The sequence below is a fragment of the Sesamum indicum genome, linkage group LG2 (assembly GCF_000512975.1).
Source record: "Sesamum indicum cultivar Zhongzhi No. 13 linkage group LG2, S_indicum_v1.0, whole genome shotgun sequence".
Classification (NCBI taxonomy): domain Eukaryota; kingdom Viridiplantae; phylum Streptophyta; class Magnoliopsida; order Lamiales; family Pedaliaceae; genus Sesamum; species Sesamum indicum.
Genome location: NC_026146.1, coordinates 13,716,267 through 13,734,447, shown reverse-complemented (window position 1 = coordinate 13,734,447; position 18,181 = coordinate 13,716,267). Strand labels below are relative to the sequence as shown.

Here is an 18,181-nt window from a genome sequence, read left to right as displayed (position 1 = left end):
AGGCCCCGAGCACTCCCCTTCGTGAGAATGGTACACACTCTTTATTCCGTGATTGTTGGATTTTGTGCTTTTTGATGGTGAAAGGATTAGTAATAATTTTGTGAGAATAGCAGAGGCAGTTGTTATGTCAGTTGACATCTTGTAGCTTGATAACACAAGGTGCCACTTATCTAGTAGCTGGTTGTTTCTTACATTCTTGATTCTTTCACTTTCCTTTTAATCAAGTTCAGATATTGGAAGTTAGTTTCTCTTTATCAGTGGGAGTGATGTTATGATGATGTTGTGTATTGACTTAAAGCAAGCTGGATTATATGTGAAGAGTGCTTGATGTGCTTGACTTAATCATCTTCCACTTATATAACAGATCTTGTATTAATGGAGTGCTTGATGTGCTTATTATTGCTTGGAGGTCGGATGCATCTTAATAAAAAAACGAATTTGTTGAGTAGGTTGTTTGATTCTCACTTGTTTCCAGTATGCAAGATTAGATTGAGCCTTTCTGTTGATGTAGTGGGGGGGCCTTGCCCTTATCCTTGAACTATTATGTGCAATGGTTATAAATAATGGGTTCTCACTGAAACTCTGCTACAGCTATTTGTTTGGAAGTTTTGGTTTGCAAGTGCATGTTTCATCTGCGCAAAGTCTTCAGGTTTGAGTTCTGTTTATTCGTCGACCTGAGTTACATGTCACCTGAGCAACTAAGCAACAAGATATCGTAAGGTAATCCAGGCATTACCAAATTAAATGGTGGCTTCAAGTCAAACAGTTAAGGTGGTTAATTTAAATTAGTTAACCGCTCTGGATGATGAGTAGCCAATCCATCTTTGAGAAGGACTGAAGGGGAATCCGCTCATGTTGTTTCAAGAATCAAGTTTACATGAGGTGATTTAACATAACACATGATATTGATGGAGGGAGGAACTATTTTACTTGGACTTGACGGGAGGATTATCTGAAAGCTGCCTCTAGTGTTATAGTTAAAGGTCTCTTTCATTTTTGAAGGATGGTGAAGAATCTCTATCACCAATTTTAGGATCAGATGGGGCTATCTTGAGCAGAACAGTGTTATTGAAAATTTGATAGCTGTAGAGTTCACCAGTTAGTTGAGATCATTGAATAAGGATAGATATTTTTCCCTTGCTGTTTACTTACCTATGTGTGTGGCACCTTTTCCTTATAGCTTGGTAGGGGTGCTGCATGTTTGGGGTGAACTGGAAATGGTGGCTAGGGTTTTGTGTTCCAGTCCCGCACTGAACCATACTTTTTATTGATCCTTCTGTCCTTGGTTTGCTTATTATGCAGGCAAAGTTTGTCAAGATGTTTACAATTCCATAAATGGGCATGGCTCCAAGGACAAAGATGGTGAGTGCTGCTTTGTGTGAAAGTTCACTAGTATCTCATATGATTTCTTATGTATAACATGTGATGAACCTTTGAGTAGCTTCCGACCATTCTTTGTTTTTTGTTCACAGTTGTTCAATATTATCTTTTATCTAAAAAAGGTTAAAGGATCAAGTAAAATTACTCTTATGAACAGGTAGTGCAGTTGTTTTCGACTATATAATCTTCTTTAAGATTGATGTGGTTGCACATGATAAGATGGTTTCCAGTTATGCATCATTGACATGGAAGCAGGTTCAAAATGCTGTTGAAATAATGGTTAGGATTATTACTTTCTCAAACCCAGCATTGGAAAATGTAGTTTCATGAAAACATATACTGAAATACATACTGCAATTTGCATACAAGATTTTCATAATATTGTCAATTGATTAACGGAGGGAAGATATATTAGGAGTTTGGCTGCATTTATCTTCTGCCTTACTGTTTACCCGCGATGCAGAAAGAATGAAAGAAGAAAGTGGAAAAATTGAAAATATGTAGATGTCGTAATTGGGAAGAACACATGGTACTTCCATCCTGAGTGAGTCAGTTGTACATTTGTTTGAGTGCTTGATATAATGAATTGCCATTACCAGTTTGTTATTCTCATCCTTTGTAGTTTGTGTACACTGGGGGACAATAGACAATTGGGAATAGCCATTGTACCAATAATCTTGGCAACAAAACTCGAAAAACTTATTGCTGCCTCAAGCCTAGGAATACTCATTCCACTTTAAGCTGAAATGAAAATAAAAATTTACTTTTCTTCATTACCCTGAATTCTCTGTCGATAACTTCTCTCTGTAGCCGTGGCTGTTACGTTCTTTCATTGAAATTACGTTTCCTGCTGCCTAATAGCAGCCCTCTTTCAAAAACTATAGAGATAAGGTGTATTTGTAGATTTGTAAAATGGTGGTGGTGATATCATGATTTAGAGCAGTGTTTTCAACTCCACCGTGCCGAAAACTTGGACGGCTGGTGATCTCGGCAGCTTAATTTTGCTTTCAGATTATATGAGTTGTCTTAGGTGTAGTCAGTATTCTATGCCAAGATTTTTTCATGGAACAAGTGTCAAAAGATGGAAAACAGAGTGGGAAAACACCATATTCATATATGAAAAATTGCAGATTTTTTATTGCTGATTCACATAATAAGTGGGAAGTGTGCTGTGATGTTTTAAACTTATCTTATTGCTGTGACTTCTGAAAATACCTTGCTGTTTTCTTTCATGGAAAATATGCTGCATTCTTCGAATACTGAAAGTTATCTGTTTGCAACTTCAGTTGTCCAGACTGAAGATTCCTTTGAAAATGGCCTGGCGAAGGAACAAGTTAATCCTACAAAAGGCAACCATAAAGCGAATGGAGCCCATGATGGTCTTTCTACAGAAAAAGGAGACTCTTACATCACTCTTACGGGGCACCGAGCTGGTGAAGCAGCAATCGTTTATGAGCATGGAGCTGATATTGAGGCGCTGATGCCAAAGCTTCGCCATTCTGATTATTTCACAGAGCCACGAATTCAGGAGCTAGCAGCAAAGGAAAGAGCTGAGCCAGGCTTTTGCCGCCACGTGAAGGACTTTGTGGTTGGGCGACATGGTTATGGCAGCATCAAGTTCTTTGGGGAGACAGATGTGCGGAGGCTTGATCTCGAGTCTCTTATCCAATTCAACAATCGTGAAGTGATAGTTTACATGGATGAGAGCAAGAAACCTCCTGTCGGACAAGGTCTGAACAAACCTGCCGAGGTAACTCTTCTAAACATAAAATGTTTCGACAAGAAGACTGGTCAGCAATACACAGAGGGACCAAGAATAGAGAAGTACAAGGAGATGCTTAAAAGAAAAGCTGAGGATCAAGGAGCTGAGTTTGTGTCGTACGATCCAGTGAAAGGGGAATGGAAATTCAGAGTCAACCATTTCAGCAAGTATAAGCTTCGAGACGAAAATGAAACCGACGAAATTCAGCCTGGTTCTCTGAGTTGACGCTATGTCTGTTGCGTTTTTGTGTGTATGGGGCTTGCTTGACTTGTAGGTTCAGAGTTTGCGCAACATGTATAAAATCATGCATGGTTTTGTTTGGTTAAGCTCCTTGCCATTGTTGTTGTGGGTGGGTTTTTGTTTCCGCTTTTACTCTTTCAGGATTGTCAAAAAACCCGTTGTGGTTCAGTTGGACAAATTTAGATTTGTTTTTCTAATGTAAGTGCTAAATATTGTGTTGATTTTTCTGGGTTGGGGAGACTGGAAAAACGACTATCAAATCAAGTATTCATTTTCTTATATTATGGAGATTCCTCTATAACTGTTGTTTTTTCCTCTTAAAGTTAGAATATTTATTCATATGGCTCTAAATTTTAATATTTTGATAACTTTTTCTGTCATTAATATATATTACGATATGAATAGCTTATTCTGCAAATACTTTAAGACCTAATAACCTCTGACATTTTATGTTCTCAAACACTTTAGGATCTCATTTTTAAAATAAGATTTAATTTGTTTAAATTTCGAACTAAAGATGGCAGGAGATGTTTTCAATTAAACTTATCCAAACACCCTCTAACTCAACAAGAATTGAACAATGGCCCCCTCGGACAACGCAAAAAATGGAAGCGAAAGAAAGCGGAATTCGTTCATTGCATGGCCGAGCAAAGGTGGTATTATTGGAACAACCCAACTCAACTAATCCTAAACTGGCCTAAAGACATGTAAACAACTCACGAAGTTAGATTGGTCCAGTTAGATACGCCCTAGAAAACATGGTCGTAGGGTCTTCATATCTCATCATTGACGATTTTTTTGAATTTTCTATTATAAATTATAATATTTTTTTGTTATATTTAATATATATACTGTATATATACAAAAGCATAAATGTAATTTTGGTCCTGTAACTTAGATTATTTGGCATTTTCGCTTTTTAACTCTTTTAGTTATACAATTTTTTAATATTTGCGATTTCAATATTCATTTTTCCACCGGAGTTCACATTTTTCGCCGAAAAAATATGTGTATCTTACGTGATATTTTAAAATTGGGGTTACTGTTCATATTAGCTAATTCTTGTTTTGTCTTTCAACTTTTTAAGGTAGTATTTTGGTATTGCATTTTTTTAATTTTGCCATTTTAGTCCTTACTTTTTATCGGAGTTCACTCTTCTCGTTGGTGGAGGTGCACCGCACTGAGAAAAAAGATTGAAAATTTTAAAAAATGTACAACGAAAATGCTACACTAAAAAATTAAAGAAGGAAAAAGCCAAATAATTTAAATTAGGAGAAAAAAAATATATTTAACCCCAGATACAAATATCACATCATTTTTATTTTATTTAAAGCAAAATTTTAAATAAAATACAAAGTGATATGCAATAGAAAATCTAATTGGCAGTACTATTGATAGGTTGGGCAAAGACTTTGTCGTCGGCAAATTAAGCTTACTAATGAATTTAGAGGGCATATATTATTAGCTTTTGTCCATCATTCCCCTGAGGGTAAATTGCTCTTTGCCCTCCTACTTTTCCTCAATCAGCATTCATGCACTCGTATGACGTCAAAAGTTATTGATAATGAAAGGTTTACGACATCCCAAAACCCTTTTCTTGCATCGATTCTTTTACTGGGAATCAGCACTGGACAAGTGGAGATAGAATGGGGAAATTGTCGGAATGCTTTCCCCAAAAAGTTTAAAGAAAGGGACTGGTCATCTTGTTTTTGGGCTGTTCACGATTCAGGTTAGGTAATCATAAAATAATAAAAAAAAAAACTCATATATACTTCGGCGGCCATACCTTCCATATTCTTGTAGGATTTATATATCTTTCTTTTTCTTGGCAATGAATTCTGAGCCTACAATCTTTGAGAAAAGATAAGATGATGATTGAAGTGAGTTTGGAGGCGATTTGGCCCTCCATAAGAACTACACATTGATGTGACAAAAATACGTTAAGTTAAAAGTGTGACAACTGCGCTGGATCAGAAGACGTGTACAAGAAATGTGTGAAATCACATTTCTAATAACTGTTTTCTCTTTTACTAAAGATTTCGATATCCATGACTTGAGCATTGGATCGTTTTAGCTGTGAAAGAGAACTCCTCTTACACTTATTTGTATTGCAGGCTGATTGCCAACGAGGAATTGACTTATGTTGCCAGGACTATCTTGAGTCCTTATCATGAATTGTTTAGTGTATTGATCGAGTACGGACATATATACGTTGTAAGAAAATTCGGGTTTTGATTCGTTTATGCTAAGTTCCACGGAACTTTAGTTTGTGCATGCCACCATGAAGGGCCTCTCCCATTTGGCACAATTGCTATATGGAGCTATGTTCAGATGCTTTAGGATATAAAAATGTTAAATATCAACATATATATTAATGTTCTCAGCCTTAAATCAAGAATACCAAGTGTTTGATGCGGTTGCAGGATGGAGATTTGACATATTGTTCTACCTTGTGTGGCACTGTGCTGTGAAGATGAGGATGCCGACAATCATTTCAAAGGAGAATTGGATGCTAAACCTGTGAGAACCATTTATCCTTCAACCCCACTCGTAGATGCTGGTGGCTAGTTAGAGTAGGATTATGTAGAAGAAAGAGATTGACTCACATGATAAATTCTAAACAAATCAAACACAGGAGATGCTCATTAAAAAACTCAGTGGTCGATAGGGGGACTTGGCCCCTCTTCGTTGATATATCAAACAGCAATGTAGACTTTTTTGTTGATTGATTCTCAGAAAGTATTCTTTGATTTCTTGGAAAGTAGCAGTATAAAGCAAGACAATATGCACTAAACTACTCGCCAAATTGGGAGATTGAAGCATTGAAGGGACAGAAAGAATTTCTGATCTTGCTTGGAGTCCTCTTGAGAGTTCAAACAAATGCTTATATAGCACAGATGTCTGCTAAACATTTGCTCTTTGACTCATAGAGAGAGTTGAAGTACAAAAAACAACACAACTCTCTGTCAAGACCAGTATGAAGAACTTTGCCAAATGGTACCCGGTTATAGCAATGATAGCTATTGATCAGGCCTTTGCAATTAGTAATATACTCCTCAAGAAGATTGTTGCTGACGGGATCAACCGTTGGGTCTTCATAACTTACCGCCAGCTGATTTCTGCTGTCTTTTTATCCCCGTTAGCTTTCATTTTGGAAAGGTCGGAATTCTTGACCTTGTATTTCTTCGTCTAACTTTACTCAGTAATGTAGAAGCCTTGTGTTCACTCTAAGCCATGTCAAGTTGCTTAATCTTTGTTTATGTATTGATATGTTCCTGTACTAGAACATCTGATAGAAGTTGTGTTGCAGGGGAAGCAGGCCTAAGCTGACTTTAAGCATATTGTGTGGCCTTTTCGTGAGTGCAATTATCGGGTCAGTTGGATATCTGATTCCACTCAATGTGGAAGTAAGAATGCGCTGATAATTCTGAACTACGTGAGTTTACGCTTTTGCAGGGCATCTGTAACACAATATCTCTTCCTGCTTGGTATAGAATATACCTCTGCGACTTTCTCGTGTGCCTTCCTTAACATGGTTCCTGTCGTCACGTTTTTAATGGCTTTACCATTTGGGTGGGGTTCGTCACCTTACTTCTATAATCGTGTTAGATTTTCTTCAAACAGAAAATATAAATAAATGATTCTCTTATCTAAATCATTCCATTCTGGTGCAGTTTTGAGAGAGTGAACATACAATACAGTAGCGGAAGAGCCAAGGTGGTAGGTGCATTAGTGTGCGTTGGAGGTGCAATTTTGTTGACTCTTTACAAGGGAATGCCGTTGATCCACTTCTCTGACCCACAATCGGTTGCTCAATCCATGGAACAGCACGCAAAGCTGGATTCACACGTTGGAAGAGAACGATGGGCTATTGGTTCTGTGGCCTTATTTGCAGGAACTCTCTGCTGGTCCTCATGGTTCCTTCTTCAAACAAATATTGGAAAGAGATATCCATGCCAGTACTCCAGCACTGCCATCATGGCTTCCTTCAGTGCTGTACAGTCGGCTATTTTGAGTCTGTCCATTGATAGGGAACTCTCCGTCTGGATTTTGAAGAGAAAATCTGACATCTTCATCATCCTTTACGCTGTAAGTATACACTGAACTCATATTTAGCAGTTTGTTGGAAATAAAAGAAGCCCTGCTGCAAATTTTCGATGAACAGTCTGAATTATGAAACATTAATGTTCTAGATATGTGCAAAATAATTTTTCAAACCTTTGCTTATCTAAACGTGTCATTTGGATAATTTTAATTCAGGGAATGATAGGATCAGGATTGTGCTTCGTGGGAATGTCATGGTGTGTCAAGAAACGAGGTCCTGTTTTCACCGCAGCCTTCAGCCCTCTTGTGCAGATAATGGCAGCCACAGTCGATGTGCCCATCTTACACGAGCAACTTCATCTTGGAAGGTAATGTTGATACGTTATTCTAGAATACATTTGCTGTTTACGAACTTGTATCGACCACTTTAACTCATTCTCCATGCATCAAACAGTTTAATAGGATCAGCTACTGTTATTGCTGGATTGTACATTCTGCTGTGGGGCAAGGACAAAGAAATGCAAAAGCAGGAGCAAAAGTTAGTCCAAGGAAGTGAAGAGATAAAGGATCAAGAGCAAGAGTTCCAAGTTATAAAATTATCAGTTGAGTCGGGGCGCCCGTGATGTCAACCAGCTTACCCAAATTCTGCTCTGATCCAAAGACTTCCCTTTGGAATGCATAGGTTTAGCAATTACCATCTCCAATTTTCGACCTCTTTTACAGTGTAACAGATTGAGCAGAAGTTGCTTAATTTTGAACCAGAGATGGTATCAGTTTGTACGACTTGCAACTGTGAAAAATTCTAAGTTTATGACATAACAAGTCAAGATGCCATCTGCATTTTATCGTAGGCAACGCACGAGACATAACTCATCCGAAGGAATTGAAGTTAGATAAGAAGGATAACCATCTTTTCTACATGTTAAACGAGGGTCATCGTTTCGAGCCCATCATCTACTTTTGCTCTCAGCAACATATATTCTTGACACTGTATCATCACATTATTACCACGTACGGTTAAACATATAGAAGATTTTCACGAAAGCAATCAAAATGAGACAATGAACTCGGAAAGAGCCAGCCTCATAGGAAAACGACAGATTATTTCACAAATTCACACCAAACCTAAGGCACAGCTTATACTTATGGAAAGAAAACCAGCTTCACAGAGCATTTATTTATAAGTCAGACGTATCATCCACCAAACGTGCGGCTCCTTAACTATATTCAACTTCTTTCACTATCGCTGGCATCCGAGTTCCCACTTTGACGACCACTTCTGGAGCTTCCCGTGTTTTTCTTCCTGCCCTTCTTTCCATACTCGGGGTGATCGTCCTGTTCCGAATAGTCTGTGATGTCCAAATGAACCCCTGGATCGTTAGTTTTGTAGCTTCCACCTAACATGATAGAGTTGTTGATGGCCTGGAAATTGCTGTTGACGTAGGTAGCAAGGTCTTCATCTTCCGGCAGGTCCAAACCTTGAAGTTGGGCAGGTTTCTCGTCCATATCCCCACGCATGGTGGCTCCAAGGTTGCTCCCGGCCAATGTGATGATTCTGACACCCTGCTCATCATCATCCTGATTGAGGGTACTTGAGTTTCCTGATTTCTGAGTACGATGGATGCTGCCAAGGCGATTGGTGAGAGCCGAGATCAACTCTCTGATCTCCTGATCAAGGCCTTTTTGCCTCTCACCTTCGTTTTCAGGCCTAGTTGATTCAGGAGCCATGATTCGGTGAAGTTGAAATAAGAGCTTACTATCGTAGAAAATCAAGATTACTATCAGATTTAAAGCAGGAGAGAAGAGGAGAGTACTGGGAGGAATCTGGTAAAGATTTTTAAAAGGGACAGAGTTCCTTCCTTACTTAGCAATGCAAGAATGTCTTTAGCTGGTTCCAGTGTTTCCGAATGAAGCAAAGAATTACTTGCGGAATGGTTCATCTCGAGGGTATCGAATTTGGGCTTCTTACATCATCATGTGGAAAATGTTGTATCTTGCTTGAGAGCAAGAACGGTCAGTTTATTCAACATCTTTGTGAGTGTAATCTCATTGGGAAGATTTTGAAGCTGAGAAGAAATTTACTTTGGCTGTTGATGCAAGCAAGGTATCCCTATTGCATATCTACTGTTAGATCGATGTTTCCTGTTTCTATCATTGTGTATTTGAATGTGCCTTGCAGCCAACTGCCCCTTCCGAAGGAAAGTCACCGCCCAGGACAGAGAACATCGGTCACTTAACTCGTATGCCTAATAAACTTAATTCAAATGGGGAATGGTAACAGTGAGATTCAGACATTTCTGGAGGTTCTTTTGATACTGATTTTATTTCTTTGTTTCTGCCATTTTTCACTTTCTGCATCATGACAGCCTCCATAACATGATTCATGGTCAAGTTCAACTTGGTCTTGGAGTGATGCTGATGCTGATGTTATTTAGACGCCCGTTCATATATATAGCCACCGCATAATTTCAATCTTTGGATCTCATCAGACTGTATTAGTTTGAACTTTGAAGCAATCTAACTGTATAATTTATCTCAACTTGAGACAAATTGCAAAAAGAAATCAAGAATCCTAGCTAGCGCTGTTCCTCATCTCATCATCCATCCATCTACAACAATCCATGAGCTCACAAACTCACACATTAACAAGTTTTTTTACACCTATTTATGAAACCTTTTCCTCAAATAGCAAAGATAGAAATGGAATTTTGCTTCTCATCCTAGTCAAGATATTGGCTGCGGAAGGCCTAACACTCGGGGAATCACTAACGCATATCGCTGAGAGTGCAGCCATGGCTCTGGCTTCTTCCAAGTCGACCTCTCCACGAATACGTCGATCCACCATTTCTCCCACCTTCTCCACATCTCTCAGCATCGGTCCAGCCCTCGTCGCCAAAGCCTCTCCTCTCCCCGGGCTGAATGCTTCCATTCCAGTTATGAGTTCCAACAGAACAACCCCGAAGCTATATACATCATTCTTGTAGGAAGCAAGCCCTGTTTTCAGATAGAGAGGATCGGTATAGCCCAGAGAACCTACCATCATTCTTGAGTTCGAATCTAGGAGAGCCACTGTTGAAGATAATCCCATCTTTGCCGACCCAAAATCGCATAGTTTGCAGTTGAGGTCCTCGTCGAGCAGTATGTTAGAGGCTTTGATGTCGCCGTGGACGATGCAGTTGCGGTGGAGGTAGGCTATGGCCTGAGCTAGTTGGAATGCTATGGCCATGCGTGTCATCCATGGGAGAAAGGTGCTTGATCCGTGGAGTTTCTCTTGCAAATTCCCATTGGGGACATACTCCAGGATCAGTATGCCTTCTTCTGCATGTAATCAACAAGAACTGAGTAAGTACCATCAGCTGCTGGAAAAGCTCTATGAAATGACCAAAATTCTTACCCAAACCAAATCAATCATAAAACAAATTTAGTCTATAAAATACGCGCAAAATCATATATTTTAAACGATATATAAATAGCATTATCTTATAATATGATTCGAATTGCTATGAACAAATAGGGTCTCACATAAGTTTTTTTTTTCTTACTCATTTTCTATATCACATAGAGTAAATTGCATTCTTTTCTAAACAAATATGATTTTTCTATGGAGTCATTGTTCAAATCAGAACTAAAAAGTTGTGGATTCGAGTATTATGAATATTTAATTTTACACTAATTTGTTGTTTCTGTATATCTGTTAAATATATTTTTTATTTTAAAACTATTTATGTATTTGATCAAATTATAAATCTAAATATATCTAATCATGTAAAGAATTTTGTCATACAAAAGAAAGAAAGATCTTAACTATTAGGGAAAAAAAAAGTATATTTTTACTTTTTCTCTTTCCTCCTTATTCATGTACATCATATCAATGTCACATTGATATGTATTACCGACGATTTCATTTTAAATTATAATTTATTTTTTTAAAAAAAAGAAAATAATGCTGATGTGTACATTAAAGTGTCAGAAAATTATAAAACAAATTGAATTTGTCTTGAACGAAAATTCTAATTCAAATTAAATTAATCGAATTAAACCAATTAAAGTATAAATGTGATACAATTATTAATCATTTTTCCTTAACAGTATATTAAGTATGCTGCACTGTCATATAATTGATCGAAATTTAGTCTAACGAGGTCTGAAATATAATTTCCTGACTTGAACCGTTAAAAAATCTTAGTATATTTACTATGTGAGACAAAAAGCATATTTGAATAAGAATTTTGGGATGAAAGAAATAGAGAAAAGGAAACATTGTTACGACAGTACCTCGATCGTCGCAATAACCAAGAAGCTTGACAATGGTGTGATGTCGGAGACGACGCAAGATTTCCAATTCCTGCCTGTACGCCCGACGACTGAGACGCTGGCTGCCGCATTGCATCTTAACAGCGGCCCTGGAAGAATCCGGGAATTCCGCCAGATAGACAGTGCTGAATCCTCCATGGCCGATGACGACGGAGAACTCCATCGTCACTCTCCGAATCTCATCCCAAGATAACCACATGTTAGAACTATGCTTGCGAACACACGTACTAGTTTCCTCTTCCTCTTCAAGATCAACGGCGGCGACCCTGTCGGTGGCGGCTCTCTGTCGCCTGAGTTTGAATCTCAGAAGAAACTTCGGCAGGCGGCCCATGATGATAATCAATTTGAACAGCTGAAATCGAAAGAGTAATTGCGGAAATGGGGAGCCGACGGTGGCGTAGTCTAGGCCCTGGAAATGACGAGGAAGGTTGGTTGATATGGCGTAGCCGTACACTTTATTCAAAGATTTGATGGACTGAGCCGACTGACCTTTAAGTAGAGTACTATAAATACTAGCAGTCCATCACACTCGTGATTGTGTAAAATTTAAAAAATGATAAATTATAATTTTTTTTTTAAAATTTGATATAATAGCAAATACTTATCGTTATTTAAAAAAATTTAAATTTCCCGCAAATAAAAGATAATTCTGTTAGCCCTTCACGATGAAGTAAAAAATACTATTTTATCCTTGCTGATTTTTTTTATAAAAATAAAAAAGTATTTATAAAAATATAAAAAAAATTGAGAATGGGTAAAATAAATAATTTAGAGAGAATATTAGTTCATAAAAGTATTTTAAAAAATTATAAAATATACATAAAATTATAATTTATAATTCAAAATGACATTTTGGCTAGTTCACTATAAAAATTAGATGAAAACCTAACAGATCGGGCTCGTTGTTAGACGGATGCTAAAATTAGGGGAGTACTTGTAATTTTTCAAATAATGATACTGTATTTATAATTGTGCAAAACCGTAGGAGAGATGGTTGTAATTTACCCTTTAAAAAAAAAGTAATATTTATGGATTTGATTACTATATATAGATTTATAAAGAAAAAAATCATTGATTAGAAACTATATATTTTTCAAAAAAATTAATTAGTGGAGAAATTCTCGGGATATTAAATAATATTGGATTTTTTAACTTTGTATATTAATGATTGTAAAACAAAATTTGGATCCACAATAATTTAAGAGTGAAATATTTTCAAAAAATTAAAATGACATCAGTAGTTATGATTCTCTAGCTAGACTGGTAATTATGACTTCATGTAGCAATGTAATTAATATAATAAGACTAAATTACAACGAGCTCTCTTAAATTTTATCATAATTATAAGTATCTTATTGTTATTTGAAAAATTACAAATATCTTATAAAATTAATGGTTGTCTAACAAATACTCCTTCGTGACAAATCATTGTAGGGAGATATATATTAAACAACTATTATAATTTTAAGAGATATTTATAATTTTACAAATAATAAAAAAAAATATTTGTAATTATAATAAAATATAAAAAAGCTCATATATTGTAATTTATTCTAATAATAATGATAAGGGTATACATCATTATCTCGTAACTTTGGTGATTTGACGTTTTCATTTTTTAACTTTCTAGCGTAGTATTTTTTTATTTGATATTTTTTAAATTTTTGCAATTTCGATTCTATTTCGCTAAGTTCACCTTTCTCGCTAGAAAGATGAACTTCGACGGAAAAATAAAAATTAAATAGTGAAAATTACGAAACAAAAATACTAACTTAAATTATGGAATCAAAAATATATTTATAAGGGTATAAAATTAGTAGAAAAATAAAAATATTTGGTAGAGGGCCGGGAAAAGACATGAAAGGATTGGTGGGTGGGGGAAAGAATAGGAAAGGATGGTGCACCGCCGCGAAAAGATGAGGTTCCCATGCATGGATGGACCCTACAGAGAGACAAATTGACGGCTGGCTGTGTCCCCGTGCGGGTTTGGAAATACTGATGTTTGACTAATTATGATGGAAGGTGAAGAATTGGCATTTGCCCGCTCCGCCTCGTGCATGCATATGCATGGAATTCCAATCTCATCATATCATTTATCACTTCAAACAACCACCCATCAGCATCATATCCATACTAATTAATTAAGCTTCTAATTGTTTTTGACTAATTGCGACCTAATTAATTACCCCAACCGACACAAATTTTTGGATAGAGATTTATATGTTTTTGTGCTTTTGGTTATAATTCTTTATTCTTGAAATAAAATAGGGGGCTCCACCTAAAATATGGTGTGATGACATAATTCGATATACGATAGTTATGTGTTAGGAAATCAAGAGATTTTTGGATTATATATCTTTAAGAATATTTATCCTGTAACAAGTTATAACTCATATAATCAATATATCAAGAATATTATAATTTTTAAATAAAATATGAAATATTATCCGTACAATTTGAAGAATCTTTTAAAATTTTAATATTATCCGTACAATTTCAATTATCACGAGAATGTTATATTCCATTTTAGTAAATGCAATATTCCCAAAATAAAAATTTTCTATTACCTCTTAAATATAATTTTCAAATATTTTTATAGATTTTCTATTAGTTTCTCACTACTATAGAATTTAATTAAACACTAGTACGTATAATTAAGCACTTGGTCAATAAGCCCAATGAAATTGAGTAAAATAATTATAGTAAAATTAAATCTAATAAATCTAGTATTGACTCCTTATGGGCCCATTCAAAATTCCACGGAACACGTTTATTCTTTGGTTAGCACTACATGGACTATTCTCCACCATGGATCGCCCGTGGCTACTCCATCTTACTGGGAAGTGCGTCCTTTGTGCAAGGGGTACTTTAGAGACACATCAACATCTGTTCTTTACTTGCCCTTATGCTCGGCAATGTATACGACTATCATGTAGAGAGGTCCGATTTCCATGGACAAACAGAGGATGGAGTATTGACGTATTGATTGCTGCAAGCAGATGGCGGGGAAAGCATGTTGTTAATGCGTCTTATCGAAATCTTTTGGCATCCCTGGTTTATCACATCTGGCATAAGCAGAATTGTAGGAGATGTCAACAATTGCAACGATAAGCATCAACTCTTACTCGCCTTATTCTAGATGAAATTAGATTATGCATGCTTAGTGCTGAGCTACCTAATAGAATTAGTACGATTGCATTGTGTAGATTATGTCAAATTCCATGGCGCACGTATTCGATCATATAATTGTATAGTTTGTACATTTTACACTTAATAAAATTTATCTTTATCAAAAAAAAATCTAGTAATTTAATTATCCAACTTAACATTCTTATGTTAAATATGACATTTAATCAGGCACTAACTTAAATAGCCAAACTCATAAATTTTTTTGATTAAACACTAAATCGAATAGAATAAATTACATTAGTAAAGACACTAATTAAATAATAGAATCATACAAATGTATACTAATTACTGTTATATTGTTATTTTTATTAAAAAACAGAAAATAGTAGAATTTGTATAATATAATTTATATATAATATAGAATTTGTATAATATAATTTATATATAATATAATAATATATTAATAATATAATTTCTATATATATAATATAATAATATATTTATAATACAATTTCTATATTTATAAAATTAAAATACAAATATATATATATATATATATTTAGAATTTAGTTATTCGGTTGGTACAGTTACTTGAACCAAAAAAACCATATCGATTTTTTAAAAAATTACTGAAAAATTTTCAGTTCGATCGATTTTTAATCGGTTAATCGAATTTTGCACAACCCTAGCTAAAGGTGTCCCTGGTACCACCTGGAGAAGCTTGAGTGTTCCTAGATGCTCCCAAAGTCTTTTGCTTATTCAAGTTGTTGTTTGAGGAGATGTTTGTTCACGATCCATTTATAAAAAATAAAGAGCTAATTATATTTTGTCATTCGAATTATGACTGTTTTTATACTTGTCATCTAAATATTTTTTTGGTGTGTGTAAATTTGCTATCTCAATTTTAAAAAAATTTACGCTTTACCATTTATAACTGTTTTGCAACTAAATTAAGCTTTTTGATGAAAAACATTACATATAGTACATATGTGATATTTAAGGATTATGTGATTTGATAGTTTTCATATATGCATAGCAAGTGATTTTTTTCCTATAGAATAATCAATAAAAAATCATTATATATGACAAACTGTAAATTTTACAAAATTAAAATGATAAATTAATATAAAAAAAAAGTTAGAATAACAAAATTTAAAAACGAGCATAATTCAAATGAGAAAATATAATTTACCCAAAAACATAAAATAGAAAAACAGTTCCCTTTAACAATTATCTAAGAGGTTTTGATAAGCAAATAGTGTTATGTAGGTCAATACAAAATCCAAATTACCACAATCACATTCACTCGAAATTTTCAGTTTATCATAATCCAAAAGCAAAACCTGGCCTTACCCAAAACAGTGGTCTGAGACTTTTGTCTCCCCAATTAAAAGACACTATCATCCCCCACATACCTATGTTGATTGGTGAATGTTGATACTCCATAGTAGGGTGTTTTTAGACTATTCACAGACGTTTAGTCGCGGCCGTTTAAACTTCTTGCTCACTCTGACTTTGACTTTGACTTTGACATTGATAATAAATTAAATCGGATTAAAAAAAAGTAAAAATATCTAAATATTTTAAAATTATTATAAAACTTTAAATCGAGTTGTACGTTTATTATTAAATGTCCTCACAAATTCCCAGAGATGAAAAGTGTGGAAGTAATTATTTATTATTATTTTTTATATTATGTAATTCGTTATATTATTTAATATTTTAATTTAAGAATTAATTTAATCTATTGATAATTCAAATCAATAAAAATATTTAAATGGGACAAAAAATAATAAACTGTTATAACAGTAAACATATACTTACATTCGTCGGAGTCGAACTCACAATCTTTTGAACGTAAATTAAGTATAAGCTCAACATAATTAAGCTCCGAATTTAAATTTTACTCGTGATTAATTTTTTATATGCTAATTTTTTGTAACCAGTAAAAATTACTATATTTAAATAAAATCTTCTGAATTCAGTTTTGTAATATCATTCAAGATTATTGAGTTGGTAGTCTTGAATTTTTAATTATCAACTATCAATATATTAATTATATTAACATCCGATATATAATTAAGGTTTAAATATATTTTTGATTCCATAATTTAGGTCACGTAGCCTTTTTGTTATTTAGCTTTATAAAGTAATATTTTGGTTTTATATTTTTTAAATTTTGTAATTTTAAACTTTTTTTCTCTAAAGTTCACCGTTTTTTTCTCAAAAAAATTGCATGTGCCTTTTAGATAACATTTTAAAATTGGGGATTTTTGTTCGTATTTGTTAGAATTTGAAATTCATCGATATTTATCAAAATATGATTTAAATTAAAATAAAAATTTTAAAATATAAAATATAAAATTATCTAAATATATTTAAAATATTTATTGTTAAGTAATTTTAAGAGAGTTGATTATAATTTATAAAAATTTAAATTATGCACGGAAAATTGAACATATTGAATGAAAGTAATAAATAAAAGCAGTAGCACACTAGAAGCGTGGCCCGATCTTTTCACTTTCTTTCTGCCTGTGTGAGGTAAATTCCACAACAAACTCTCATCTACTCTGATTCCATTCTGCTTTCTTCTTCTCTTTCCCCCTTTTGCTCTTCCTTCCAAATCCCTACTTCTCTGTTTCACTTCTCCTATTCCAAGCCCAGTCAACCGATCCTCGATCTATTTCTACGCCAATTATCAGTTAAGGCCGAGCTGAAGTAAATGCAGAATGGTGGTGGTGCTGCTACTATGGCGGGCGAAACCGATACTGATATTGAAAAGCAGCGGACTGATGGAGGGGAGGACGGTGGCGGATTGAGAGAGAATATAGCCGGAGGTCAGTCCCAAGACTTGGTTGAGAAAGTCATTGACGTGGTGGTAGTGGTGGACTGCCCCGACAAAGGTGAGCCCCAACTCGCCAGAAATTCAACTTCTCATGAAGAGTGCAGGTATATTTCTCTTTGCCACTTGCGTAAACTAGGAGTGGTTTCTTTAATTAGTCCTTGTTGGTACGAATTTGAGTGATGGCTGGAGATAGTTATGATGGATATGGCATGAGATAGACTGAGAAAATTGGACTAATTGCATAGATAAGAAGTAAGTTTTGTGGGCTCTGATCCTTTTATAGAAGTTCACCGGTGTAGTTGCATATTGTCTGCAGTGACATATTTGCAAAACATGAAAATTGGTGATTAAATTATGGGGACGAGAGTAGTATATGATTTTGGATGTTTGTGAATTGTTTGAGATGGAAAGGATGTGTACTTCTGGATGTAAAAATAATATTTGAGTGGGGACACTATTGTTTGTTT

At 34.9% G+C, this 18,181-nt stretch overlaps 5 protein-coding genes across 8 annotated transcripts in view; 3 read left to right on the top strand and 2 right to left on the bottom strand.

Annotated features, from left to right (window-relative positions):
- LOC105156084 (nuclear pore complex protein NUP98A) overlaps nt 1–3,666 on the top strand; it is a 13,389-nt gene extending 9,723 nt beyond the window's left edge. For 3 of the 4 annotated variants that reach the window (XM_020692173.1, XM_020692172.1, XM_020692170.1), the window contains exons 12-14: nt 3–30; nt 1,303–1,362; nt 2,667–3,666. In XM_020692173.1, coding sequence (XP_020547832.1) covers nt 3–30; nt 1,303–1,362; nt 2,667–3,367 — 789 coding nt within the window. In that variant the 3' untranslated portion in view covers nt 3,368–3,666. The remainder of the gene's footprint in view (nt 1–2; nt 31–1,302; nt 1,363–2,666) is intronic. The other variant, XM_020692171.1, reaches the window with a different exon arrangement.
- LOC105156083 (WAT1-related protein At4g01440-like) lies at nt 5,828–8,260 on the top strand. The gene is made up of 6 exons (XM_011072123.2): nt 5,828–6,541; nt 6,693–6,755; nt 6,839–6,955; nt 7,057–7,471; nt 7,643–7,794; nt 7,881–8,260. Exons 1-6 carry the CDS (start codon nt 6,360–6,362, stop codon nt 8,047–8,049), a joined length of 1,098 nt encoding a protein of 365 aa, XP_011070425.1. The 5' UTR covers nt 5,828–6,359; the 3' UTR covers nt 8,050–8,260.
- Nucleotides 8,423–9,206, bottom strand: LOC105156082. The gene has a single exon (XM_011072122.2). The coding sequence runs from the start codon at nt 9,152–9,154 to the stop codon at nt 8,654–8,656; it is 501 nt and encodes a 166-aa protein (XP_011070424.1). The 5' UTR covers nt 9,155–9,206; the 3' UTR covers nt 8,423–8,653.
- On the bottom strand, nt 9,410–12,205 carry LOC105156300 (probable receptor-like protein kinase At4g10390). Its single transcript, XM_011072397.2, has 2 exons — nt 11,702–12,205; nt 9,410–10,744 (listed from the first exon to the last, which is right to left on the bottom strand). The coding sequence occupies exons 1-2, from the start codon at nt 12,069–12,071 to the stop codon at nt 10,092–10,094; spliced, it is 1,023 nt and encodes a 340-aa protein (XP_011070699.1). The 5' UTR covers nt 12,072–12,205; the 3' UTR covers nt 9,410–10,091.
- LOC105156081 (E3 ubiquitin-protein ligase MARCH11) overlaps nt 17,368–18,181 on the top strand; it is a 4,456-nt gene continuing 3,642 nt past the window's right edge. The window contains exon 1 of the mRNA XM_011072119.2: nt 17,368–17,818. Coding sequence (XP_011070421.1) covers nt 17,592–17,818 — 227 coding nt within the window. The 5' untranslated portion in view covers nt 17,368–17,591. The remainder of the gene's footprint in view (nt 17,819–18,181) is intronic.